At 46.0% G+C, this 26,188-nt stretch overlaps 4 protein-coding genes and 1 long non-coding RNA gene across 9 annotated transcripts; 2 read left to right on the top strand and 3 right to left on the bottom strand.

Annotated features, from left to right (window-relative positions):
- Window positions 1-3: 3 nt before the first annotated feature.
- Window positions 4-2,446, bottom strand: LOC133933116 (lethal(3)malignant brain tumor-like protein 1). The gene is made up of 5 exons (XM_062380089.1): window positions 2,407-2,446; window positions 1,613-1,662; window positions 1,089-1,255; window positions 955-1,017; window positions 4-866 (listed from the first exon to the last, which is right to left on the bottom strand). Exons 2-5 carry the CDS (start codon window positions 1,638-1,640, stop codon window positions 666-668), a joined length of 459 nt encoding a protein of 152 aa, XP_062236073.1. The 5' UTR covers window positions 1,641-1,662; window positions 2,407-2,446; the 3' UTR covers window positions 4-665.
- Window positions 2,447-3,922: 1,476 nt separating this feature from the next.
- On the top strand, window positions 3,923-10,870 carry arhgap28 (Rho GTPase activating protein 28). Of its 2 annotated transcripts, XM_062380086.1 has the most exons (15): window positions 3,928-4,634; window positions 5,844-6,028; window positions 6,103-6,320; window positions 6,638-6,743; window positions 7,584-7,816; window positions 8,179-8,341; window positions 8,630-8,721; window positions 8,936-9,010; window positions 9,084-9,237; window positions 9,337-9,419; window positions 9,504-9,719; window positions 9,794-9,910; window positions 9,977-10,104; window positions 10,426-10,463; window positions 10,546-10,870. In XM_062380086.1, exons 2-15 carry the CDS (start codon window positions 5,845-5,847, stop codon window positions 10,626-10,628), a joined length of 1,890 nt encoding a protein of 629 aa, XP_062236070.1. In that variant the 5' UTR covers window positions 3,928-4,634; window position 5,844; the 3' UTR covers window positions 10,629-10,870. The 2 variants fall into 2 exon arrangements, with proteins under 2 accessions (XP_062236069.1, XP_062236070.1); XM_062380085.1 differs by having other exon boundaries at window positions 3,923-4,634; window positions 10,426-10,870.
- zbtb14 (zinc finger and BTB domain containing 14) lies at window positions 10,207-16,565 on the bottom strand. 2 transcript variants are annotated; one of them, XM_062380088.1, is made up of 11 exons: window positions 15,737-16,565; window positions 15,435-15,623; window positions 15,166-15,336; window positions 14,987-15,082; window positions 14,762-14,905; window positions 14,084-14,328; window positions 13,082-13,167; window positions 12,718-12,857; window positions 12,057-12,152; window positions 11,855-11,966; window positions 10,207-11,799 (listed from the first exon to the last, which is right to left on the bottom strand). In XM_062380088.1, exons 1-11 carry the CDS (start codon window positions 15,842-15,844, stop codon window positions 11,777-11,779), a joined length of 1,410 nt encoding a protein of 469 aa, XP_062236072.1. In that variant the 5' UTR covers window positions 15,845-16,565; the 3' UTR covers window positions 10,207-11,776. The 2 variants fall into 2 exon arrangements, with proteins under 2 accessions (XP_062236072.1, XP_062236071.1); XM_062380087.1 differs by having other exon boundaries at window positions 10,207-11,966; window positions 15,737-16,564.
- LOC133933117 (uncharacterized) lies at window positions 12,056-12,699 on the top strand. Of its 2 annotated transcripts, none has more exons than XR_009912021.1 (3): window positions 12,056-12,175; window positions 12,241-12,371; window positions 12,521-12,699. It is a non-coding gene; the product is annotated as an uncharacterized LOC133933117 (long non-coding RNA). The 2 variants fall into 2 exon arrangements; XR_009912022.1 differs by having other exon boundaries at window positions 12,091-12,175; window positions 12,213-12,371.
- A 2,144-nt stretch (window positions 16,566-18,709) lies between the features above and the next one.
- Window positions 18,710-26,152, bottom strand: LOC133932995 (guanine nucleotide-binding protein G(olf) subunit alpha-like). Of its 2 annotated transcripts, XM_062379926.1 has the most exons (13): window positions 25,275-26,152; window positions 24,126-24,266; window positions 22,956-23,028; window positions 22,259-22,313; window positions 22,062-22,181; window positions 21,336-21,433; window positions 20,934-20,988; window positions 20,774-20,847; window positions 20,163-20,221; window positions 19,963-20,083; window positions 19,731-19,861; window positions 19,553-19,620; window positions 18,710-19,343 (listed from the first exon to the last, which is right to left on the bottom strand). In XM_062379926.1, the coding sequence occupies exons 2-13, from the start codon at window positions 24,259-24,261 to the stop codon at window positions 19,197-19,199; spliced, it is 1,137 nt and encodes a 378-aa protein (XP_062235910.1). In that variant the 5' UTR covers window positions 24,262-24,266; window positions 25,275-26,152; the 3' UTR covers window positions 18,710-19,196. The 2 variants fall into 2 exon arrangements, with proteins under 2 accessions (XP_062235910.1, XP_062235911.1); XM_062379927.1 differs by lacking the exon at window positions 25,275-26,152 and having other exon boundaries at window positions 24,126-25,226.
- Window positions 26,153-26,188: the final 36 nt, after the last annotated feature.

Genomic DNA, 26,188 nt, shown 5'->3' with positions numbered 1-26,188 from the left:
TGATCAGATCTGAAACTTTATTGATCTCGTCAAACAGTGACAGAAACATTTATTTATAATAACATCCCAGTTAAACTCTGTCAGTTGTTACCATGGAAACCTAAGGGAAACATATGCCCCGCCCCCATCTCTTACATCACATTGCTGAAGAAGTCTGAGTGTACTTCATGTCAGAGATACAAATATATATTATTGTAAAGAAACTTTGAAATAGAACTTTATAGAAACAGTAGAAAACAATCACTTCTCTATATCAATGAAAACTAACGACAGCTTCACGTGATGCATTCTGGTCCTGACGACCTTCAGCAGAACATCTCAAGGTCACAGACGAGAAGAACTCACATGAGGTTCTGCTCCGTTGATCCGTTAATGTAAGGAGTTAAAGACAAACCCTGTTTGTACTTATAGGAACATCCTCTTGCCTCATTATTAAATTACATACATAATTATATATATATTTATATATATGCATATATAGTTCTATTCATATACAGGGCTCCTGCAATAAGTACATGAATGTCATAAATGACAGGAACACACCTGAGATCATTCTTGTGACATCACAAAGTTATATCTGCTTCATGATTGGATGGAAAATGAAGTCCAGTGGAGGAGCTGCGATGGAGTCAAGTTCCAGGTGTTTCCAGTTTGAGTCATCATTGTTACCTGCAGGTGTCCTCAGCGTGTGATTGGCTCGTGACCTCAGCGTGTGATTGGCTCGTGACCTCAGCGTGTGATTGGCTCGTGATGTGTTTGAACATGAGGATTGAGTTGTAAATCTTGAGCGCGGGACCAAGTTTGATTGACATGATCCTCACAATGTCACGCTGAGTGAGGAGGAGGAAGGCCCGCCCATCAATTTGCTAAAAGCCAGACGGACAAGACCCAATCAGATCACAGCAGGTTGAAGGTGATGTCATTACATCTACTGAAGCTGATTGGTCGTCTCACCTCATCTCTGAACTGTTTCACCTGGTTTTCACAACCGGGGATGGACTGAATGAAATCTGACACCTGGAGGGACAGACAGGTCAGAGAGACAGAGAGACAGACAGGTCAGAGAGACAGAGACAGGACTCACTGACCTGTTGGACGCTCCAGTGTTGGACGGACTCTGCGTGGACTCTGGTGACTCCTGGCAGCAGCTTGCGGTGTTGCTCCCAGCAGAGAGACAGGTCGCGGCCGGGCTGTGGAGACATGGCCGACAGGAAGACGGACTGGTGGAGCGCCGCCTGCAGGCCAGTCTCTGCTGCTGCAGGAGAGACAGACAGGTCAGAGAGCCGTCTCACCCTCTCAGCAGAGAGACAGGTCGTCTGTCCTTTACTTAAAATACACAGGACACAACCAACAGGGCTGTTACCATGGAGAGCTGTTTCTATGACAACAGCCACCTCATCTGCCTGCTGTTTCTATGGAAACACATGAGGGGGGGGGGGGGGGGCAGCTGAGTGAGATAATGATGCAACAGAAGTTAGAACGTAGGACGGAGGGAACCATAACGTCCAATCATGTTCCTGGCTGCAGTTTCTGTGGTTGGCACGACCACCTGTAAGGCCGAGACATCGCCACCTGCTGGGCATCATGTGGGGGGGGGGGGGCAGTGTGTTACCTTGAGCACTGCTAACTTTATTCCTCATCTTCTTCTTCTTTGGTTCTTTTCTATTCAAACAGGAAATAAACACAAACATGAGGGAGCAGTAGCCTGAACGAACACACACTAAGACACACACAAATACACACACACACACACACATACAGGAAGTTACTGAATAAATAACCGCACTGAATTAATTAATGTCAGCTGAATTCATAAACATAAAAGCCACATTGTGATACAAAGCTTCTGATCAGGGTCAAAGGTCATGGGGAGAGGTACTTATTTACATCACTGCAGTAAAACTCCTGATACATCGTACAACTAATACACTGCAAAAACTGATATACTGTAAAAACTCTGGTTCAACAGTTTAATATATTTTATTTTCTTTTAAACTTTAAATCAACATGCTTTTGTTTCTTAGAATGTCTTCTCTTCTTATTTAAATTATATATATATTTTATTGAATCTATAATGTTTGTTAATGGACATTTTGTGTGTGTGTGTGTTTGTCAGACAGGAGTCTGATTATTCTTTTTCAGACTAAAACAGTTATCTGACTCTCGTTCCAGACTCTTATTGTGAAGCTGAGCGGAAACGCGCTTCCTCCTCTCGTGTGATTTGACGCCAATCGAATCCGGAAACAACATCCAGACCGGCCGGTGCTTCTCGGCTCTGTCTGCGGCCTCCGAGCTCCTGGGGGCGGCTGCAGCTGCAGAGAGGAGCCGCTGAGAGGAGCCGGAGGCCCGGACAGAGAGACCCGGGAGGAGCGGTGCCGGTCGGCGGCAGTAGACACAGGAACTCACCGTGTCGAAGATCCGCCGCTGACAGCTCCACCACCCGGAAGCACTGACAGCTCTCTGCGCATGCGCTGCTGTGTCACCCGAAGGGAGGGGCCGGATTTAAACAAACAAATCACAATAAATAAATACAGTTTATAACAATTATGATTTATTCACCCATGTAAAATCTACTTATTTCAGATTTTTCGCTCTTTCTTTATGCTAAGCTAAGCTTACAGATCCCTCTGCTCTCAGTCTTTGTGCTAAGCTAGGCTAACTGTTTCCTCTGCCCAGAGTTTTTGTGTTAAGCTAATAGTTGTCCCCTTTTGCTAGTCTTTGTGCTACGCTAAGCTAACAGCTCTATCTGCTCCTATGGATGAAGCAGATGGTAATTTCCTTCATGACTAGTTTCCCTGTGTGTGTCAGTTAAACACTGTGTTGCACTAAAGACATGTCACATGGCGGCTCTCTTTGAGAAAGTTGTAGCATTATATCAGTGACAATGTTGATCTGATTTGTGTTATTAATGCTGCAAAATAGTTTTATTATTTAAAGTATTATAAAAGTGCCTTCTGCAGAGTTGACTGAACCATTTACTGCTCAGTGTGTCTGTGCAGTGTTTCTCACACCACAAGTAGACAACTGAAAAATATTAACAACTAACAGCTAGCATCTCTATCTGCTCCTAGTCTTTCTGCTAAGCTCATAGATGTCCCCTTTTCCTACTCTTTGTGCTAAGCTAAGCTAACAGCTCTATCTGCTCCTAGTCTTTCTGCTAAGCTCATAGATGTCCCCTTTTCCTACTCTTTGTGCTAAGCTAAGCTAACAGCTCTATCTGCTCCTAGTCTTTCTGCTAAGCTAATAGTTATCCCCTTTTCCTACTCTTTGTGCTAAGCTAAGCTAACAGCTCTATCTGCTCCTAGTCTTTCTGCTAAGCTAATAGTTATCCCCTTTTCCTACTCTTTGTGCTAAGCTAAGCTAACAGCTCTATCTGCTCCTAGTCTTTCTGCTAAGCTCATAGTTGTCCCCTTTTCCTACTCTTTGTGCTAAGCTAAGCTAACAGCTCTATCTGCTCCTAGTCTTTCTACTAAGCTCATAGTTGTCCCCTTTTCCTTGTCTTTGTGCTAAGCTAGCGGCTAAGCTAACTGCATCTGGTCGATGATCAGAACATCTAAATCCCTCCTACCTCTCCGTGGCCCCTCCCCTCCTCCTCCCTCCTGTCTCCACTCACATCAGCTGTCGGATGAGAGAAGAGAGGGTGAGTTCGTTTCTCTTTATTTCTGATCACTGATCACATACTGATATAGACGTACACATAGATAACATATAGATAACATATAGATAACACATAGATAACATAGATAACATATAGATAACATATAGATAACACATAGATAACACATAGATAACATATAGATAACATAGATAACATACATAACACATAGATAACATATAGATAACATACATAACACATAGATAACATATACATAACATATACATAACACATAGATAACATATAGATAACACATAGATAACACATAGATAACATATAGATAACATAGATAACATACATAACACATAGATAACATATAGATAACATATACATAACACATAGATAACATATAGATAACACATAGATAACACATAGATAACACATAGATAACATAGATAACATACATAACACATAGATAACATATAGATAACATATACATAACACATATATAACATATAGATAACATATTGCTACTGAAGAGACTGAGTGGTACAGAGCAGTAGATTCAGACTCAGAGTCTGGTTCAGATCAGGTTGATTATCTGGACCAGGTCCAGGTCCAGGACCAGGTCCAGGTCCAGGTCCAGGACCAGGTCCAGGTCCAGGTCCAGGTCCAGGTCCAGGTCCAGGTCCTGGTCTTCTTCTCTACATGAGACCATTTATCTGGAAAACAAATCAAAGTTTTACCTCAAATCAAGTTGTTGTTCTGTCACTTGATTAGTTTGTTGATTGATTTGCTCGTTGATGGATTGGAGGGGACACACAGACACAGTGAACCTGATTCTTCATTATTACTGTACGAGTGTATCCAAGTGTTTCTGTGTTTGAACGTCTCTTCAGGAGGAAAGACCAGGTCTGTGTCTGAGGACCTGAGTGAAAACACTGCATCCATTTCCTCCTAATGGACCCAGAGCAGCAGCTAGCTTTAGCCTGGGTACCCCACTCTATCCTCCCCTGGGAACCAGAACCATTAGACCAAGGTTCCCCCATCACTCACACACACTCACACCCACACACTAACACACAAACACTCTCACACACAAAATGAGGCAGCATAAAGAATACGACTTTTTAAAACATGACTTGCTTTGTGGCTCCTTTGGCAGCAGTGCTCGTCTAAAACCCTCTCTCTCACACACACACACACTCACACCCAACCAAACACACACACTCTCACACTCACACACACCCACAACAATCACTCACACTCAGATTCTCTCACACACACACGCACACACATATACACATAGACACTCTAAGACTCACACTCACACACACACACAAACACGCCCACCCACACACACTCACATCCACACATACACACTCACTCATACACACACACTTACTCATAGACATACACTCACTCTCACAGTCACATACACACTCACTCATACGAACACACACTCACACACACACACACACTCTCACAGTCACATACACACTCACTCATACACACACACACTTATTCATAGACACACACTCACTCATACACACACACACATACACGCACACTTATTCATAGACACACACTCACTCATACACACACACACATACACACTATCACACCCCCACACACACACACACTCTCACAGTCACATACACACTCACTCATACACACACACTTACTCATAGACACACACTCACTCATACAAACACACACACACACTCACACCCAACCACACACACTCTCTCACACGCACACTCACACACACAACAATCACTCACACTCAGATTCACACACACACACACACACTCTCACACACACTCACACTCACTCACACTCACACACTCACACACACTCACACACACACACACACACACACACACACAGATCAATACTGTGTAGACGTTTACTTCCTCTCACATCATCAATATTCAATCTGAGCTCAGGACGATAAATCAAATCTGACACTAAACCACAAACGTGCAGAAGAGACATTTTGAATCAGAGACATTTAGATCTGGTGTCACGTCATGAAGCCATAACGTCAGTGATGGTGTGCGAGAGGTCAAGATGAACTCGGTCTGACTGACCTGGGTCCAGTCAAAGACTTTCTACTTCCTGTAACATCAGTTAACCGACAACAGCCAATCTCTGTTCACATACATCTGTATTCAGCTCTGATTGGCTGACAGGCTCATTTTAATTAGTCTCATACTCTGATTGGCCGTCTGATCTGTCTCTACAGGATGTTGTCGTCTCCATCCTCCACCTCTCTCCCCTCCTCCTCCTCCCCACCTCCACCCCCCCACACAGGGACCTCCGCCTCCCGACGTGTTGCCTTGGAAACGTACTGGAGGGAGGTCCAGAGCATCGAGGAAGAGGAGGAGGGCGAGGATGAAGATGAAGAGGATGAGAGGAAGAGTTTGGACGGTAAGTGAAGCCAACTGCAGAGAGACAGGTACATGTTCTGTCTCACCTCCACCTGTCTCTCTATCCACCTGCAGAGGCGGAGCTAGACGAGAGCTGGCTGACAGAGGCGGGGTTATCCTCCCTGGTCACGGCCTCGTCCGAGGAGAAGATGGCGGCGCCAGCTGAGGCCCTTCTGTCTACGTTGACCCGCCAACAAGCCTCCACTGTGAGGAGGAGGCTGGACAACTACAACGAGACGCTGAGGAAGAGAAACAAGCAGCCAATCAGAGATGTCCGAGACGTCTTCACTCAGGTGAGCTAATTATAAACACCTTTGTTGAAATCAGACATCTGTGATGTCACACCTGAGGTAACCACGATACATCAGACATTCGCCAATCAGCTTCTGAAGAGGTTTGATAAAAGTATGAATCACAAAGCTTCACCAGGGGGCGCTCAGACAAGCAGCAGTGATGATGTCATATAAAGAACAGATTCGATGGACCAATCAGACCTCGAGTTCTGAGGGAAACTTTATCACCGCATCATCAACTGCATCTGTGACAAATGCTGCTAAGGATTCTGGGAGTTGTCGAGCAGTGAGTCATGACTCAGCGTTTACTTTTTCAGGCTGATTTAGCAGACAGAAGCCCCTCCCCTCCCTCTAACCGCTCCGGGTCATCACCGGGTCGATACCACAGGACCACCAAAACCATCCGTCGCCACACCCACAGAGGTACCTGTCTGTCTGTCAACTGTCTGTCCCTCACCCGTCTGTCTCTCACCCGTCTGCCTCTCCAGGACTGTTTATCTCTCACCCGTCAATGTTTCACCTGTCTATCTCTCACCTGTCTGTCTCTCAACTGTCTGTCCCTCACCCGTCTGTCTCTCACCCGTCTGCCTCTCCAGGACTGTTTATCTCTCACCCGTCAATGTTTCACCTGTCTATCTCTCACCCGTCTGTCTCTCACCTGTCTGTCTCTCACTTGTCTGTCTCTCACCTGTCTGTCTCTCACCTGTCTGTCTCTCACCTGTCTGTCTCTCACCCGTCTGCCTCTCCAGGACTGTTTATCTCTCACCCGTCAATGTTTCACCTGTCTATCTCTCACCCGTCTGTCTCTCACCTGTCTGTCTCTCACTTGTCTGTCTCTCACCCGTCTGTCTCTCACCCGTCTGTCTCTCACTTGTCTGTCTCTCACTTGTCTGTCTCTCACCCGTCTGTCTCTCACCCGTCTGTCTCTCACTTGTCTGTCTCTCACTTGCCTGTCTCTCACCCGTCTGTCTCTTACCTGTCTGTCTCTCACCCGTCTGTCTCTCACTTGTCTGTCTCTCACTTGTCTGTCTCTCACTTGCCTGTCTCTCACCTGTCTGTCTCTTACCTGTCTGTCTCCCACCCGTCTGTCTCTCACTTGTCTGTCTCTCACTTGTCTGTCTCTCACCCGTCTGTCTCTCACCCGTCTGTCTCTCACTTGTCTGTCTCTCACTTGTCTGTCTCTCACCCGTCTGTCTCTTACCTGTCTGTCTCTCCCATGACTTTCTTTGACCTGACTCTCTCTAAACTGTGTGTCTCTCACAGTTCGACCGTCTGTCCCTATGTGTCTTTTCAACGAGCGTCCTTCGGAAGATCTGTCGTCGCTATCACACTCTCTACCCCGAAGCCCCTCCCCTCCTATGCCTGTCACTCAGACAAGACAACCTGATTGGATGCTGCGGGATTGTCCATACTCAGAAGGTGTGGCTGAGCACAAACAGGGTGGGGCTTGTTGGGACTGTCTACGTTTCCAGGGAGATGACAGCTGTGATGTGCCGGTAGGTTCTGAACCCAGGTCTGACTTCCTGTCTGACTTCCTGTCTGACTTCCTGTCTGACTTCCTGTTTCTTGTTATGTATGGTAAACAGAAGGTAGGATTTTTAATCCTTTATCTGTTCCTATTGAGGCACACTTTCAAAATAAAAGCAGCTGAATCCAATATGATCACTTCCTGTTTGCAGTTGACTCAGTGATGAACAGATAAATGTCACTGAATCACCCTGAAACTGAAACATCAAGATTCTACATGAAGCTCTGCAGAATGTGGTTCTTCTTATTATTGTTGACGATGTCATAATGATGTCATAGTCAGGCTGTGATGTCACATTCAATATGTATAATCCTTTGTGTCTGTGTGTAGTTCGTACCTGTCTCACCCTCTCAGGGTCTCACCTATGCAGATGACCTGTCGTCATGTGACCTCACTCAGCTTGGCTTCATCTCTCACATTGAGCTCTCCACCTTTCTGCTCGCTCTGGGTGTCCAAACCAAACACACCCGCCCTCCACGCCGCTGGAACCAGGGTGCGTTTCATTTGTACTTTCCAGTGTGAACGGTTGACCGGAAACAGGAAGAACATTGAAGGGCTCATTGGTTCAACTGAGGTCAGAGCTTAGGGGTCAGGGGTCATGTTCTCAGACCTGAAGTTCCCTGTGAAAAGTAAATGATGAACAATTTTCATTGACCAACTAATTAAGAATAATGAATCACTTAAAAACACAATCAGCAAAACTGATTCAATCGCTTTACTGAGACCTGTCCACCTATGTCTCTCTGTCCACCTGTCTGTCTCTCACCTGTCTGTCCATCAGACAGCGGCGTGTTCGGCGTTCCTCTGAACTTTCTGTTGGAGAACGACAGGAAGAAGTTTCCCGGGGTCAAAGTTCCCATCGTCTACCAAAAGGTGAAGAGCCTGTCTGTCTGTACCTGTCTCTCTGTCTGTCCGTGTTGTATCAGATGATATTTGACATTAGCTTTGTGCTAGGCTAACAGTTGAACTGTGTTTATCTGAGGTTGGATAAACACAGTTTTAGTGTGAACAGCTTCATGAGGATAAACTTTGAGGGTGTTAATATGAACTGAAGGATCTAACTACGTCTGTGTGTGTGCGTGTGTAGTTGTTGTGTATTTTAGAGCAGAGTGTGGAGACTGAGGGGATCCTCAGAGTTCCTGGATCAGTCGCTCGACTCAAGGTAACACTCATCAAGCATCTGTACTATCAGTGCTTTTATTCTGAAGGTCATCTTCCTGTCTGTCTGTCTGCAGTACCTGCGTCGAGAGTTAGACAGGTGTGGTGGAGACATCGACTGGTCGTCAGTGAGACAGGTGGAAGCTGCAGGTTTATTGAAGCTTTTCATCAGAGAGCTGCCGACACCTCTGCTGACGCACACACACCTGTCCACCTTCCACTCTGTGCTGGGTACACACGTACACACGTACACACACACACACACACCCACAATGGCGATGATGGTGTTAACAATCTAACTTGTGTGTATCTGTGTGTTTGTGTGTGTAGGGATCTCCTCGGTGCTTCATCAGGTTCAGGCTCTTCATCTCTTGTCGTTGTTGCTTCCTGAAGTGAACAGAGAAACGCTCAGAGTAAACACACACACACACACACACACACACACACAGATCAGTTTCTGTCCCATAGACACATCTGACACGTGTCCATGTCTCCAGGCCCTGCTCGTCTTCCTGCGTGAGGTCGTCTCTCATCAGGACCAGAACCGAATGTCTCTGTGGAACGTCTCCATGGTAATGGCACCCAACCTGTTCTCCTGCCGTCACCGTGGCAACAAGCAGTCCATTGCTAGGCAACGGGATGAGATGGAAGAGGCGGTGGGGGGGGCTCGTCTGATTCGACTGATGATCACACACCAGGATCTGCTGTGGACCGTACGTCTCAGGACAGTCTCCTCAACACCACGCTCTCACCTGGCTGTGACATCACTTCCTGTTTTCTGCACTAGGTACCGAGGTTCCTGTTGTCTCAGGTGAGACAGATGAACCAGGCAGCCAATCAGAAACAGTTCGGCCTCACCAGGACAACAAAACGACTTCTGAGGAGGAAGAACGACAAGAACCAGGTGAGACACAGGCCCGTGGGACAGTGTGTTCTCTGACATCATCAGTGACATCACGTGTGTGTGCAGGTGGCGGAGCTGTGTGAAGGTGTGATCAGGGTTCAGGCCCCCTCACACACCAAGGTTTCCATGGCGGTACAACTTGACGGACAAACTAGAGCCAAAGACGTCACTGCTCGCTACGAGTGTGAGAACAGGTAACACACACACACAAAGACCACACTGTGGGCACCTCCACCTGCACCAGATCGGCCTGGGGCGCCACCGGAGTCTCACCTCAACAGCCAGAGACAAACCAGTTGATTTTTAGAATCCTTTTATTCTTTAAAACAGGAGAAAACATTTATCAAAACAAACAATCTTGTCCATCTGTCTCTCGTGTCCCTCTGGCAGCTGGCGCCTTGTGAGCTCTCCTCCGTCCAGGTGGAGGTTCTCTGAGCCACAATTTAAAAAAACATTTATAAAGCTTCCATTGATTCTGTCTCTCTCTCTCTGTCTCACTCTCTCTCGACCATCAGTCCAGTTCAGAGTCTGTATGAGGTCGGAGGAAACATCTGTGAGTCTGGTTTTGACATCATCAAAATAAACTCACCTGCTCCACATGTAAATCTGAATATCTACACCTGTCTGTCTCTCAGGTGAACGTCGCCTCCACCCAGACTGCGTCCTCTTGGATGTTTACAGAGTGAATCCTCACTGTGATTGGCTGATCAAACCCTGATTCAGACATTTGTCTCACTACCGACCTACAATCATCAGACCTGTCCCAAAACTGGTCCAACCTGTCTCACCACCTCTTCCAACCTTGATCCTGTTTCACAACGTGCCTTCCCACCTGTCGCACCAACACCTCAAACAACTCCAGTTGACAACTGTCTCACATCCTGTCAAGCAAATGTTTGACTGAAAGTTTCACTTGTTTTATAAAAAGTTCGAGAAAAATAAATGTTTTTATTAATCTTCTCTTCTTCTTCTCGTTTCACCTTTTTTTGTTGGTAAAATCTGAAGACTTGTTCATATTAAAAACCAGATCTGTTGATGTTCTGTTTTCCTCCTGCTGGTCAATGGTTCTGACCACCGACTCTTATCAGCGTGACGGAACACCATATACATCAGACTGCACATAAAGTCAAAGACTGAGCTGCAAACGTGTGGAGATGTGAAAATGTCCAAGTTACAGAAGATCTGAATGAAAAGGTTTATTTTCAGTGGAACCGTGTAAAAAGTTCAGTTCACGTGTCCACTCTGGGCACCTGTAGTTTATCGTGATGAAATAAACAGACGTGTTCTAACAGCGGCTCCGCTCATGAAACTGAACAGAGCAACAGTTTTATACAACACAAACCAACAGCTTGAAAATCAGCTGATTTCTGTACAGTTTGGTTTCACGTGTAAAAACAATGTGAGATCGTACATGAAGCCATGGATCACATGACTACTGAGGTCATACATGTTTACTGTCGCACACGAGGAAACGACTTCAACACAAACAGAACGTCATAAAAGGTCTCTGTTAAAAATGAACATAAGATACAGAGAAAATGTTTGAATGATGATGTCATCAACAGCTGGAGTCCACCAGATGTTTGGATCGGCTGACGCTGTCCAGATGTTTTGGATCAGCTGACGCTTTCCAGATGTTTTGGATCAGCTGACGCTTTCCAGATGTTTTGGATCAGCTGACGCTATCCAGATGTTTTGGATCAGCTGACGCTATCCAGATGTTTTGGATCAGCTGACGCTATCCAGATGTTTTGATCGGCTGACGCTGTCCAGATGTTTTGGATCAGCTGACACTATCCAGAAGTTTTGGACCGGCTGACGCTGTCCAGATGTTTTGGATCAGCTGACACTATCCAGATGTATGGATCAGCTGATGCTGTCCAGATGTTTTGGATCAGCTGTCACTATCCAGATGTATGGATCAGCTGATGCTGTCCAGATGTTGCTCCTCTGCAGCCATGGCGGCGGCCTGCAGTGTCTCTGTGTCGCTCTGCAGTGGATTCAGCTGCTTTCTCTCACTGTGCATGTTGTTTTCATGACGCTTCAGATCTGAGGCCTGAAATACAAAGTGATCCTGAGTACACAAGGGACAAGAGTACTCAGAGTAGCAGTAGTAACAGTACTCTAACTGTAGTATTAGCTTTACCTTGGCGAAGGCTTTGGTGCAGGACGGACAGACAAATGGTTTCTCTCCTCTGTGTCTCCTCTCGTGATCCTTCAGGTGAGACTTGTGTTTAAACGCCTGCAGACAGACAGGTGAGACAGGTGAGACAGCTGAGTGACAGACAGACAGGTTAGACAGCTGAGTGACAGACAGACAGGTTAGACAGCTGAGTGACAGACAGACAGGTGAGACAGCTGAGTGACAGACAGACAGGTTAGACAGGTGAGAGACAGACAGACAGGTGAGACAGGTGAGAGACAGACAGACAGGTTAGACAGCTGAGTGACAGACAGACAGGTGAGACAGCTGAGTGACAGACAGACAGGTGAGACAGGTGAGAGACAGACAGACAGGTGAGACAGCTGAGTGACAGACAGACAGGTGAGACAGCTGAGAGACAGACAGACAGGTGAGACAGCTGAGTGACAGACAGACAGGTGAGACAGCTGAGTGACAGACAGACAGGTGAGACAGCTGAGTGACAGACAGACAGCTGAGTGACAGACAGACAGGTGAGTGACAGACAGACAGGTGAGTGACAGACAGACAGGTGAGACAGCTGAGTGACAGACAGACAGGTGAGTGACAGACAGACAGCTGAGTGACAGACAGACAGGTGAGAGACAGACAGGTGTGAACTCACCTTGTCACACATCTGGCAGGCGAATGGTCTCTCGTTGCTGTGAACTCGTTCGTGTTTTTTAAGGTCCGGCGCTCTGATGAACGATTTTCCACAAACGTCACAGCGATATGGTTTGAACCCCGTGTGGATCTTCAGGTGTTCTGGATCACAAAGGTGAGACAGGTGAGGGCGGAGCTTCTTCAGGTCACCATTAGAAATACATCACCTGATTTCATCAACACACAACTCTCTCACAACATCATTTACACAGGGATCACACCTGTGTAACCATAGTAACCAGGTGACCCTACCTGAGTGGCATATGAAACAGTGTGTGATGATGTCAGAGTCAGGTGATCGGACGGGAGCTCAGGTGTGTTTGTACCTTTCAGGTGAGCGTGTGTGGTGAAAGCTTTGGTGCAGATCTCACACGCAAACGGACGCTCGGCCGAGTGAAGCTTCTCGTGTTTCCTACAAACACACACACACACACACACACACACACACACACACACACACACACACACACACACACACACACACACACACACACACACACACACACACACACACACACACACACACACACACACACACACACACACACACACACACACACACACACACACACACACACACACACACATTTCACAGGATTGAAAATACTTCAAGGTAGTAAAGTAGTAAAGTATGTGAGGTTCTCCTCCGCTAACACTCCCAGTGCATCAGTATCATTAAGTGAAGCAGCTTCAGTCTGTGGCACTGGGAGCACTTTACTGGTCAGGCTGGTTCTGTTGGGCTCCAGCAGCTGACTGAGGTTCATCCTCTGAGGAGAATCTAGATCTTTCAGAAGGTCATCAGAGGAGTTCAGAGGATCTTGTGGGTCTCTGAAGACCCTGGTCCTCCTCAGAGACTCCAACAACCAGCTCCTCAGATCCTCTAAGAACATGATGTCATGGTTCAAAGGAAGGGCTGGTCAGTGGGCGGAGCTTCAGACTGTTTGATCTCTTATCTCCAACTGAACCTGGAGCAGGTCAGCTGCTCAGCGTAAGTTACCGTGGTGATTTACCTGACAAGTTCACTTGAAACCTTGACGAGAACCTATCAGTAAAACAACCAGAGCAATTGATCTTCAACCTTAACCATGCTTGGGCTGTGTCATCCTGCTGGACCCAACTCTTCTATAGGGCAGGTTTTGTCCATTCACCGCACTGGTCTGACCATGGCCAGCACTCCCAGTAGACTGCTTCACAGGTTGGCTTGGACGCCTATTGCTCAAAGGTGCTCCATAGTCAGTGGGGATGGTCTCAGTCTCGGACTGAAAACTCTGAAGTGTGTGTGTGTGTGTGTGTGTGTGTGTGTGTGTGTGTGTGTGTGTGTCACATACCTCAGGCGGCTTTCGTCCAGGAAGCTCTTCCCACACACCTGACAGGCAAGTTGTTCTCTGTGTCCATACAACAAATATTCAAACTTCATATCGGTGGTCGCTGTGGACCAACCAGGCGGCTGCTCGTCCTTCACCTCGCCCATACTGTCAGCAAATGTCAGCGTCTGGGTGGCGTGATGCTCCGCCCCCAGCTCTTTAGGCTCAGCCTCCATGTCTGTCACCACATCCTGGTCATAACACGTAACCTGGAGGTCAAAAGGTCGCAGGTGCTGGATACCCGTTCATGTTTGTTTACACTTTTAGATGTTGTCAAACATGGTGTCTCACTGGACATAAAACAAGTTTCCTGTCTCATGCTAGGTTCAAGTATGGAGTAGTGTTGCAAATATTTCACAATAAAACTTAAAAAAATTAATGAATGGATTCAATCAACCTTTATTTTGAAAGGAGTAGCGTGCCTGTATTTGTGACATGTTGGTCAGATTAACATGAAACTTCTCTGTATATTCTGCTACGAAGAACTTTATCACTATCATTCTTATACGACAGAAGTCTGGAGCATTGTATTCAAATTCATGATGTGGTATTTGAAACAAACATTTTGGTATCGACAACACGACTACGCACACAACAGGGCGACTGTTGACAGAACTGTGTGCATGCATGTGTGTGTCGTACCTTGTGTACATCATCATTGGTCAGCTCCTTCAGGATTGCTTCCTGGACACGTAGCGCTGCACTGGGAGACTTATCCAACTCCTGATTGGCTGATGCCTCAACGAGGTCATCGGCGGTGGGCGTGTCGTCGTGCTCCCCGAGGACCTGAAGGCGAGCACAGTGACATGTTGAAGGAGACAGATGATGAATCCTGAGTGAATCTGGTTAATGAGGATCAGATCGTACGTCAGCCTCCGCAGCCAGCTGAGCCTCCGGCGGCAGAGCCATCTTCACGATGTCGTATGGAAACTTGTCTTTGTCTTCTGAGGACACGTCTCGTTTCTGAGGACACGGAAATGCATCGTCAGGTTTGTGGTTAGTGAGGAGGGATGTTAGCTGTGTGTGTGTGTGTGTGTATGTCTTACCTGCGAGCACAGCTTGTCGAGGAAGCGGATGCCCAGGATTTGTCCTGATGACATCATCAGGTTAACATCTCTCTTCCTGACGGAGATCTTTGCCGTGTACATGTAGTTCAGCACCTCCTCAAAGATGTCGGAGCGGATGAAGTCGATCTCAATCACTGAGGAGTTGTCCACCTGACACCAACAGAAGAATGGAAGTATTCAGAAAGGTGTGAATCATTCTTGTGTGTCTGTGTATTTGTTGCTTTGTGTTAACATGTGCTGTTTTGAACCTCATGTTTCTTGAAGAGTTTTTTGAAGTAGTTGGAGCAGGCGGCAAGGACACAGCGGTGAGCACGGAACTTGACGTCTTCGACCACCACGGCGATGTCACAGTGCTCGCCCTCCAGCCGCTGCTCGTTCAGCAGCTTCAGGAAGATGCTCCTGTGCTCGTCGTCCACGTACTTCACCGTCTCCGTCATCTGTCCAACAGGAAGTTCACAGAACCATGTGACCTCGGTAAACCATCAAAACACACATCTGTGAACGGTTTATTTTCCTGTATCAGTTTACTTTCAAAGTAAAAGCAGCTCACTGTGATCACTTCCTGTTCTTTCAAAAAATAAAAGCAGGTGACTGTGATCACTTCCTGTTTACACTGACCCAGATACTGAAGCAAACTGAAAAACATCAGATTATACATGATCTGATATATTGTTTATGACGTCATCCCGAGAAGGTGATATCATTTCATCGTGTCTCACGTCATGCCCCCCCCCCCGCAGCTTCACACCAATAGTTCATGTTGATCTACTACAGCGGACACGCGCACATGGGCGCGTACACACGCTCCGATGCCTTTAGCGGAGCAGGACTGTGGACTTGTTAGGTTCGCATTCACAAAGATTTATTTATGTTCCTTTTAAATTCATGCGCAGGAAACGAACGTGTTTTATTGTGAAACTTGGAGCTAAGCTAACGGGCTAACAGCTGCGAGGCTACCGCGAATACAACGTCATCATGTCCGGTGTAAAGCAGCTGACTTCACCGGTCAGGCTAACGTTAGCCTGTAGCTAACAGTCGGATTGAACGATTAACTTCCTCTCCGGTACCGGGGGGATTCGACCCAGCTGCCCGGTGTGCGCCGGCTCAGACCCGGGGTCCGTCAGTCGGTGTGTTCCCCGGGACTCGGTGTGTGAAACGCTCAGTAAATGGCGGACAGTCCGGCCCGCCGCTCCGCGATCACACAAGATGGCGTTTCTCCGGTAACCGTCTGTTAACGGTGTGTTCCCGTTACACCGTCACGCACCATCACCGGCGGGGGACCGGCCGCGTGCCCCGCCGTCCCCGGCCCCGACTCACAAGCACGCGAGCAGCCGCGGCGACTCGGGGCTCGAGCGGCCATGAACGGCTCGAGAGCGCGCAGACATCCCGCGGAAACGACGCCGGAGCGAGGACAGAAGCCGAGCGCGGCACCGGGAGCGGCTCTTACCGTCACACAGGCCCGGGCCGTGCGCGTTCTCCTGGGGGTTCGAGCACCGGGAGCCGGGAAACACTTGGTCCGGTTGTTGTTGTTGTTGTTGATGAGGACGAGCACCGAGCTAAGGCCGCGCTTTGCGCCAGCACGCACACACTGCAGGAGCACGCAGGCAGCGCGCCAAGCATCCTCTGAACGCGACGGCGCATCACCTCACACGCATGCGCATTCTCCCCTGCCATGACGGCCTCACAGTTCACGCGCTTACCTGAACGTCACCTGGGCTCGTGGTGATGGGTGATTCAAACTGATCCGATCAGCTGATCGATCACATCACGTGTGTGTGTTTTGGTGCAGTACATTTCCCAAAAACTATAAAAGTGAAACTTGACATATGTTTATATATTGATTATGTATATATACTCATTGATCAATCACATCACGCATGTATGTATATATATATATATATATATATATATATGTTAGGTTAGACCTTATATATATACAGTGCTGTGAAAAAGTATTTGCCCCCTTCCTGGTTTCTTATGTCACACTTAAATGTTTCAGATCATTAAACCAATTTTTATATTAGACAAAGATAACCAGAGTAAATATAAAATGTAGTTTTTAAATGATGATTTCATTTATTAAGGGAAAAAAAGCTATCCAAACCTACCTGGCCCTGTGTGAAATGGTAATTGCCCCCCATGATAAATCCTGAATGAATTGTGATTAACAACATTTTTTGGAAAGCTGAATTCAATTTTACTAGCCACACCCAAGCATGATTACTGCCAGACCTGTGAATCAAGAAATCACCTAAATAGAAGCTGTCTGACAAAGTGAAGTAAACTAAAAGATCTAAAAAAAAAACATCATGCCTCGATCTAGAGAAATTCAAAAACAGATGAGAAACAAAGTAATTGACATGTATCAGTCTGGAAAGGGTACGAAGCCCTTTCGAAGGCTTTGGGACTTCAGTGAACCACGGTGAGAGCCATTATCCACATATGGAGAAGACTTGGAACAGTGGTGAACCTTCCCAGGAGTTGCCGGCCTACCAAAATTACTCCAATAGCTCATCAACAACTCATCCAGGAGGTCATGAAAGCCCCAGAACAACATCTAAGGAGCTGCAGGCCTCACTTGCCTCAGTTACAGTCAGTTTTCCTGATTCAATGATTAGAAAGACACTGGGCATCAGGACCTGGACGACTTGCCATAATTGATGGAACCATGAATTCTGCTCCCTACCAGAGAATCCTGAGGGACAGTGGCTGGCCATCAGTTTGTGACCTCAAGCTCAAGGGCACGTGGGTTATGCAGCAGGACAATGATCTGAAACACACCAGCATGTCATCCTCTGAATGGCTAAAAAGGTTCTGGAGTGGCCTAGTCAAAGTCCAGACTTAAATCTGATTGAGATGCTGTGGAATGACCTCAAACAAGTGGTTTATACTTAAAAACTCTACAATGTGGATGAATTATAACTATTCTGCAAAGAAGAGTGGACCAAAATGACCCCCCAGCGGTGTGAAAGACTCATCACCAGTTATCACAAATGCTTGATGCAGCTGTTGCCACCAAGGGCAGTTATTGGGTTTAGGGGGCAATTACTTTTTCAACTGCATTTTGTATTTACTTGGGTTATCTTTGTCTAATATTAAAATTTGTTTGATGATCTGAATCAACTTTTTGAAACTAACACTTAAGTAGCACTTAAATGGCACTTACTTATAGCACTTTGTAGTTTTGCTTTATTTGAAGAAATTGTATTTTCTTGATTCTTGTCGTCCTTGGTCTGTACCCTCGGGTTTGAATGCACTTATTGTGAGTCGCTTTGGATAAAAGCGTCAGCTAAATGAAATGTAATGTAATGTAATGTAATGTAATGAATAATTTAAGTGTTACAAATATGCAAAAAAATTGGAAGGGGGCAAAAAAAAATTCACAGCACTATGTGTGTGTGTGTATACACACACCTGCACAGTCATATCTTGTCTGAGAGTTTTCCTGATAACCGATAAATTGATTTGATGATGTGAAGGTAAAAAAAAGACTACAAACAAATTCAACTTTGACATAAAAACTCTTTAATGTTAAATTGTTTTAATTAAAGATTTAGAAGTTAAAGCAAATCTAACTGAACTCTACAAAGAGAAGATTTTAATGTTTAAATGAAACACACCTCATCTTTCACGTACAAATCTACAAGTTGCATCAGCGATGGAAACAGCCAATCAGAGGAAAGTTAATTACATAAACATGAAAAAATAGATTTAGATTTGTCTTTAACCCCGCCCCCTAATTATGACATCTCGCTCTTGCTGTGGCAGGTAAATAACAATCTTTGCTCTTCAACATCAGAACTACACTACCCACAATCCCCTGTGTCAGACATCAGCACAGAAACAAAATATATGTTCAGATACTTCCAGTCTGTCCTAATCAATAAATGTCAACAGCTGTGTATTAAATGTCTGTGATCACGAAAGTTATAAATATATTAGGATCTATAAGCATTGATCAACTATTGATAAGATATCAGCCTCTAGACATGTGATCCCCCAGCAGCCAATCAGAGCAGCTCGTACTGCCTCAGGTGCATGCGCTGAATGATGTCACGACAGTCGTTGAAGACGCGCCGGATGTTCTCGGTGTCCACTGCACAGGTGAAGTGAGGATAACAGTGATGCTTCCCATCGCTGCTCGCCAAGCTGATCCGCTGAGGAGCACGAGAACAGGTCACGCTTTAGATCCAACACGTCAACACGTCAACAACTTTTAGAAATGTTAGTTTCAACACATCTGTTTGAACTTGTTAGACCCAATAAGTTAAATTTGAACACATTTCGTTTTGACATGTCAGTTTAAACTTAACAGTTGAAGTCAATCTTTCATCATAAGGTGAGAAAAGTTTTGATGTGCTTTTACCAGAAACTCATCTCTGATGAAGAACTTTGCTCGGGCCACTCTAGCGTCTTCATCAGCATCAGGAACAGCTGGAAACAGGAAGTGATGTCATCACATGTTACTCACATCCTGATGCTTATAAGGTCTCAGGTTAAAGGTCACATTCAGTCACTGATGGCGTCTCTGTGTGAACTCTGACCGTCAACAGGAACTGTGTAGTTGGTGTATTCAGGGAAATAATCCTCCAGTTTAGATTTTCCCGCCAGAATTTTGTCAGCAAGGACATCCTGTTTGTTCAGGAACAAGATCACGGATATGGTCTTCAGAAACCTGCAGCCAATCACAGGGCGGACAGGGTTAACGGCAGCCAATCAGAGAGCAGAGAAGGTTAAAGCCAGCCAATCACAGAGCAGGGGCGGTCATTGTTTAACCTGTTGGTCCAGATGGACCTGAAGAGGTCCAGAGACTCTCGCAGTCGATTGGTGGAGTTGTCCTCTCTGATGACCATGTTGTAGCTGCTGCTGGCGGCGACGAAGATGATGGCCGTGACATCTGTACCCAGAGATCACACAGGTGAACACAGTAACACACATACAGATGTTCACTGGGGTTCTAATGACTCATTTCTCACCGTTGAAGCACTGAATCCACTTCCTGCGTTCGTCCCTCTGTCCACCTACATCAAACATACTGACAGAACATGGGTCATGGATCCGTTTCTAACACACACACGTGTTTGTACTTCTATCTTAGTACAGAAACTCATTCCCTAGGCCCTTACTCTAACCTGAACCATCCCAACTAAATGCCTAACCCTAACACTAGCTGTAACCCAAACCCTAACCTAAACCGGATTCTAACCCTAAAACCAAGTCGTAACCCCCAAACAGTCCACTAGAGGTCACAAAGTGAAGACCGGCCAAATGTCCTCACTCCGCAGGTTGTACAGTCAAACTGGTCCTCAAAAAGACATCTGTACAAGAGCAGACACACATTCAGTGTAAAGACTGCTGTTCCCATGATGCATGGCCACTGAGACCTGCCAATCAAAACATCTCAGTTGTTTCTCAGAACAATTGTAAAACACACAATTTGTGTTAAAGCTCTCTGATTGGCTGGTTCTTACGAGATATAAGTGACCTTTGACTTATATCTCGACTGAATGTGAAAAGCATGCGTCAGGTCGGGGAGACAGCTGACGGCTGCAGGTGGAGGGGGGGGGGGGGGTCCTCAGACACTCACTGGAAGTTGACCTTGTCGACCTGGAACCTGGTTTCAATTATCCCTGAAGTCAAAACTCTGCAGCGCAACAAATCCTGCAGGAGAAGAAGAAACTGTGTTTCTGCAACAGGTGAGTCATCATGGACGCCTGATACCTCAAGCTGATTGGTCGGCTTGTTACCTGGTCAGTGGGCGTATAGTCCGGCCTCCTGACTAAGTCCAACTTGTCCAGGAAACTGTAACACACCAACACACGTGTTCACGAAGCATCTACATGTGACATCACAGGTTCTCTCAGCCAATCCCCCGGCTCTGTGATAGGTCCATCATTGTTAGTGGAGTATTCTGATGGGTACACTGGGATGTGAACTTGTATTACGTATGTTTTGGGGACGTCATCACAAAAATGATTCTGTTTTAGAATAAAGACTTGGTTTACTGCTAGCCTGAAGTCAGGCTAACATTTGCCTAATGGTAAAACCGATCTTTAAGAATGTTAATGTGAGGCCAACATGCGAATGGGTCATGAATAAACTTCAGTGTGATGTCGTGTGTGTGTGTTTTTGTGTGTTTGTGATCTTACTACTGAGCGCAGTCGATCAGCTGATATTCGTTGGAGCGTTCAAAACACGCCTTGATGCCGTCATCCACCCAGAGCTGCTGAGCATGCTCAAAGAACTCCTGACACACACACACACACACACACACACATTAAAGTCCTGGTAGCCATGTAGCTCTCATGTGTACATCCTGATTGGTCTGCTCCAGTGGAGGAGATGCACACATGTAGTTTGTCCTGATGGTGGCGCTAGAGGACCTAAAGTTGTTTCCATGTAGATGAACTTTAATTTCTACGGATCTCAATATTCTGGGAATAATCTCACACGTTGCAGGTTTTTCTTGCAAGTTAATGCACAATGTGACAGCATCTGATTGGACGGTGGTAACAGCACTTTAAGTGAGTAAATCCAGTCGACCAATCAGCTGCAGCGCTGACAGAACAAGTGAAGTGAACGAGGTGGGAAGAGAAACAGGAAAACGCTTGTTTTGTCTCTTTGTCGTCCTCAGAGACGATAAGATAATGAGTCCTGAGACACTGTGTGTGTGTGTGTGTGTGTGTGTGTTAGTCCCTGGATAACTCGTTACATCATGTCATTAACATCATTAAAACAAACAACTGTGAGTCTCTGGGGATTTAAAGGAACAGTTCCCGGTTTCAGGTGAGACATGAAGCTGAACACTTTAACATGTATTTATAAAACCTTTGCAGATAAACAGACAGTAGATATGAATTGTGTGTGTGTGTTACCTCAGTGTATTCAAAGTCAGACAGCGGTGCGATGCTGTTGATGTAATCCACTCTGAACTGGTTGTCAGGGTTACCAATAGGTATGGGTGGAGTCAACGAGGTCATGGCTGACACGATGGCCTGAAACATACACACACACACGCTGACTCTGATTGGCTGCTTGGGGCTGACAGAGCTCCACCTGTCAGGTGACCTACCACGACGGCGTCCTTCACGTTCTTCCTGATGTCCTGAGCCTTCTCCTGCTTTTCTCTGGTAAAAACAAACACGATTAATTTGTCAATAACCAGAGTAACAAAAAAAACTCAAATGTCTCAATATGAATAAAACTTGAATAAATAGTCGACCAGCTTTGTGTCAGTCCGAGGGGGCGGGGTCAGTCAGCGTGTGGGGGGGAGGGTCAGTCAGTGGGGGGAGTTAAACATGTTCTTTAGTCCTCAGGTGGTTGGTAACTGAGTCAAACCTCAATAATCAGCAAAGATCATTTTGATCATTAGATTTTTCATCATATTGGACTGAGACACAGGAGCTGTCTCCGTCATGGCAATCCATTCGACACAATCACTTCCTGTTTAGCAATTTGTCTTCAAAGTAAAAGTGTGCCAAACGTTTTGTTGCTGTTATGCTTCATATGGAGCTGAATTAAAAAGCTTTTATTCTGAAAGGCTGTGAGCTTGGGTCTGAAGATTGAGTCGGTTGTTTAACAGACTCTGAATCAGTCGACATGTGAAGTTTAAACCACACGTGAACACTGATGAGGACTTCTTGTTTCCTGTACTTTATAAATAGCTCTGATTATTGATTATTGGTCTTGAAGAATTAAAGGTGGAGGGTGGATAACTGATGAGACAGGATCATGTGATCAGCTGACAGGATGTGATGTCATGGACTCACTCAGGGTTGAAGCCGTCGACGTGAAGAATCCTCATCTGTTTCACAATCGTGCTTTTACCTGATTCTCCTGCACCTGCACACAGACAGGTAGTTAGAGAGACATGCAGAGACAGACAGGTAGAGAGACAGACAGACAGGTAGAGAGACAGACAGACAGGTAGAGAGACAGACAGACAGGTAGAGAGACAGACAGACAGGCAGAGAGACAGACAGACAGGTAAAGAGACAGACAGACAGGTAGAGAGACAGACAGACAGGTAAAGAGACAGACAGACAGGTAGAGAGACAGACAGGTAGAGAGACAGACAGACAGGTAGAGAGACAGACAGACAGGTAGAGAGACAGACAGACAGGCAGAGAGACAGACAGACAGGTAAAGAGACAGACAGACAGGTAGAGAGACAGACAGACAGGTAAAGAGACAGACAGACAGGTAGAGAGACAGACAGGTAGAGAGACAGACAGACAGGTAAAGAGACAGACAGACAGGTAGAGAGACAGACAGACAGGTAAAGAGACAGACAGACAGGTAGAGAGACAGACAGGTAGAGAGACAGACAGACAGGTAGAGAGACAGACAGACAGGTAGAGAGACAGACAGACAGGTAAAGAGACAGACAGACAGGTAGAGAGACAGACAGACAGGTAAAGAGACAGACAGACAGGTAGAGAGACAGACAGGTAGAGAGACAGACAGACAGGTAGAGAGACAGACAGACAGGTAGAGAGACAGACAGACAGGCAGAGAGACAGACAGACAGGTAGAGAGACAGACAGGCAGAGAGACAGACAGGCAGGCAGAGAGACAGACAGACAGGCAAAGAGACAGACAGACAGGTAGAGAGACAGACAGACAGGTAGAGAGACAGACAGACAGGTAGAGAGACAGACAGACAGGTAAAGAGACAGACAGACAGGTAGAGAGACAGACAGACAGGTAAAGAGACAGACAGACAGGTAGAGAGACAGACAGGTAGAGAGACAGACAGACAGGTAGAGAGACAGACAGACAGGTAGAGAGACAGACAGACAGGCAGAGAGACAGACAGACAGGTAGAGAGACAGACAGGCAGAGAGACAGACAGACAGGCAAAGAGACAGACAGACAGGTAGAGAGACAGACAGACAGGTAGAGAGACAGACAGGTAGAGAGACAGACAGTGGTCTCACCCAGCAGTAATAGTCTATGTGTAGCTTTGTAAGCCTGTCTCTCTTTCTGAAGTTGTCTCTCAATCTTCTTGTTTGCTTCTCTCTTTGCTTTTTCATCCAGTCGTTCTTCCTCCGTCTGCCCTCCAAGACAGCCCATCTCACCTGTAAACAAGTACACACCTCACCTGTAAACAACTACACATCTCACCTGTAAACAAGTACACACCTCACCTGTAAACAAGTACACCTGTAAAAAAGTACACACCTCACTGTAAACAAGTACACATCTCACCTGTAAACAAGTACACACCTGTAAACAAGTACACACCTCACTGTAAACAAGTACACACCTCACTGTAAACAAGTACACACCTGTAAACAAGTACACACCTCACCTGTAAACAAGTACACACCTCACTGTAAACAAGTACACCTGTAAACAAGTACACATCTCACCTGTAAACAAGTACACACCTGTAAACAAGTACACATCTCACCTGTAAACAAGTACACACCTCACTGTTAACAAGTACACACCTGTAAACAAGTACACATCTCACCTGTAAACAAGTACACACCTCACCTGTAAACAAGTACACACCTCACCTGTAAACAAGTACACAACTCACCTGTAAACAAGTACACATCAATAAAGAAATCAATAAACAAACCCCAGTAAACAAGCTTCAGGTCTAGATTTGGGTTGGTCACGTACGATGAAGCAAGATTTGTGGTTACCAAGGAAACATCCCATAATACAGGTTAACGCCTTGTGAAGCCCCGCCTACTGACCAGTCAGGTTCGGGATTAAACTAGATTCGGTTCCGGGTCATAGAAGTTGTTGCATGAGTGACCTGGAAGGAAACCAGTTAAAACTGGTTGACCCGTGTTTCACTTCTGTTTAAATGATCCAGTGATCGTAAACCTGTCAATCACAGAAATTCAATAAAACGTCTGAAGGTGGAGAACTGTCTCTTTAGATCAAACTCAACATTACGCCGATAAAACGCTGAATTTGATTTTGCTCTATCAGAGTCGCCGAGTATCAGATTAAGATACAGAGAATTTGATGTTTGAGACAAATGATCTTAATACGTTGACTAAATAAAACCATTACAACCAGTAGGCTATGGAGCAAGCTGCTCCCAGTGCAGTCCTGGTTTTACTGACCTGTAGCTGTTGGGGATCACTGACCGTCACGTCTCAGCAGGTCCACAGTCCGTCTTTCTGCCGGTCCATCAAAGTCCAACAAGAAAAAGGACAAAAACATAAGGAACAGCCGACCCTCAGCCAATCAGCATCCTCCGTCTGTCCTCCTGGAGTCCATTCACACTCCTCGTCCAGAAAGTGAAGCAGTTCTCCTGGTGGTTCTCGCTGCTCTGATGTTCGGAGGAGAGCGATACACCTGAGCGGTGTCTCCTCACCCTCTCCTCCCCCCGGGCGCTGAGCGCTCCTCATTAGTCGTCTCTCTGTTTTCTTTGGGGGATTTTTCTGTTTTTCCTCTGGTGTCACTTCGCTGCTTGACAACGAGCAAACACAAACTCTTCTGCTCCTGAGATCTCTTCTGGTCTGATCTGGACAGGAGGTCAGAGGTCATCACAGGTTCAACATGTCAGAACGGATTCTGTTTCCACTAAACAGAAGATTACTAGAGGAAAATTGTATGTAAATAATCTGTATTCACACATCAGGTCTTCTACATCTTTTCTGTATGACAGTCACACACACACTAACGCACTGTCGCAGTCGTTAAAGGTCTTTTGAGTTTAAGTATCTTTGCTTGAGGACACTTCCAATTTCAAACTGGAAGACCAGGGGATCGAACTGCCGACCCTCTGGTCACCTGCGCTTTACCTCCTGAGCCACAGACGTCATCTGATACTCAACAGGAAGCTGTCTTTACTTTCAGATGAATCCTGTTGGTTTTTATACGACATCAAAATACGTCTGGATCAACTTAACTCTACATTTCTATTCTGGATCTTGCTCTTCAGTCATTATCCAGAACGCGACCCCCAGCTGTTCTTCCTCTTCACCACCAGGACGCAGTAGAGCAGCTGTTCTACAAAGAGACACACAGACTC

This window comes from Platichthys flesus, chromosome 21 (assembly GCF_949316205.1).
Source record: "Platichthys flesus chromosome 21, fPlaFle2.1, whole genome shotgun sequence".
NCBI classification, from domain to species: Eukaryota; Metazoa; Chordata; class Actinopteri; order Pleuronectiformes; family Pleuronectidae; genus Platichthys; species Platichthys flesus.
This window is presented reverse-complemented; position numbering and strand designations above follow the sequence as displayed.

Excerpts from the sequence above, each read along its gene's own strand:
- LOC133933116 (XM_062380089.1), bottom strand. The coding sequence starts at position 1,640 with ATGAGGAATAAAGTTAGCAGTGCTCAAG. Across the intron at positions 1,256-1,612 it reads TAAAGTTAGCAGTGCTCAAG|CAGCAGAGACTGGCCTGCAG; the intron begins GTAACACACTGC and ends TCTCTCCTGCAG. Across the intron at positions 867-954 it reads TGAAACAGTTCAGAGATGAG|CAAATTGATGGGCGGGCCTT; the intron begins GTGAGACGACCA and ends TCTGGCTTTTAG.
- arhgap28 (XM_062380085.1), top strand. The coding sequence starts at position 5,845 with ATGTTGTCGTCTCCATCCTCCACCTCTCTCCCCTCCTCCTCCTCCCCA. Across the intron at positions 6,029-6,102 it reads TGAGAGGAAGAGTTTGGACG|AGGCGGAGCTAGACGAGAGC; the intron begins GTAAGTGAAGCC and ends ATCCACCTGCAG. Across the intron at positions 6,744-7,583 it reads CCGTCGCCACACCCACAGAG|TTCGACCGTCTGTCCCTATG; the intron begins GTACCTGTCTGT and ends TGTCTCTCACAG.
- zbtb14 (XM_062380088.1), bottom strand. The coding sequence starts at position 15,844 with ATGTATAATCTGATGTTTTTCAGTTTGCTTCAGTATCTGGGTCAGTGT. Across the intron at positions 14,329-14,761 it reads CCAATGATGATGTACACAAG|GTTACGTGTTATGACCAGGA; the intron begins GTACGACACACA and ends TTTGACCTCCAG. Across the intron at positions 11,967-12,056 it reads GCACCAAAGCCTTCGCCAAG|GCCTCAGATCTGAAGCGTCA; the intron begins GTAAAGCTAATA and ends TTTGTATTTCAG.
- LOC133932995 (XM_062379926.1), bottom strand. The coding sequence starts at position 24,261 with ATGGGCTGTCTTGGAGGGCAGACGGAGGAAGAACGACTGGATGAAAAA. Across the intron at positions 22,314-22,955 it reads GTCGACGGCTTCAACCCTGA|AGAAAAGCAGGAGAAGGCTC; the intron begins GTGAGTCCATGA and ends TGTTTTTACCAG. Across the intron at positions 20,222-20,773 it reads GTCGACAAGGTCAACTTCCA|TATGTTTGATGTAGGTGGAC; the intron begins GTGAGTGTCTGA and ends ATGTTCTGTCAG.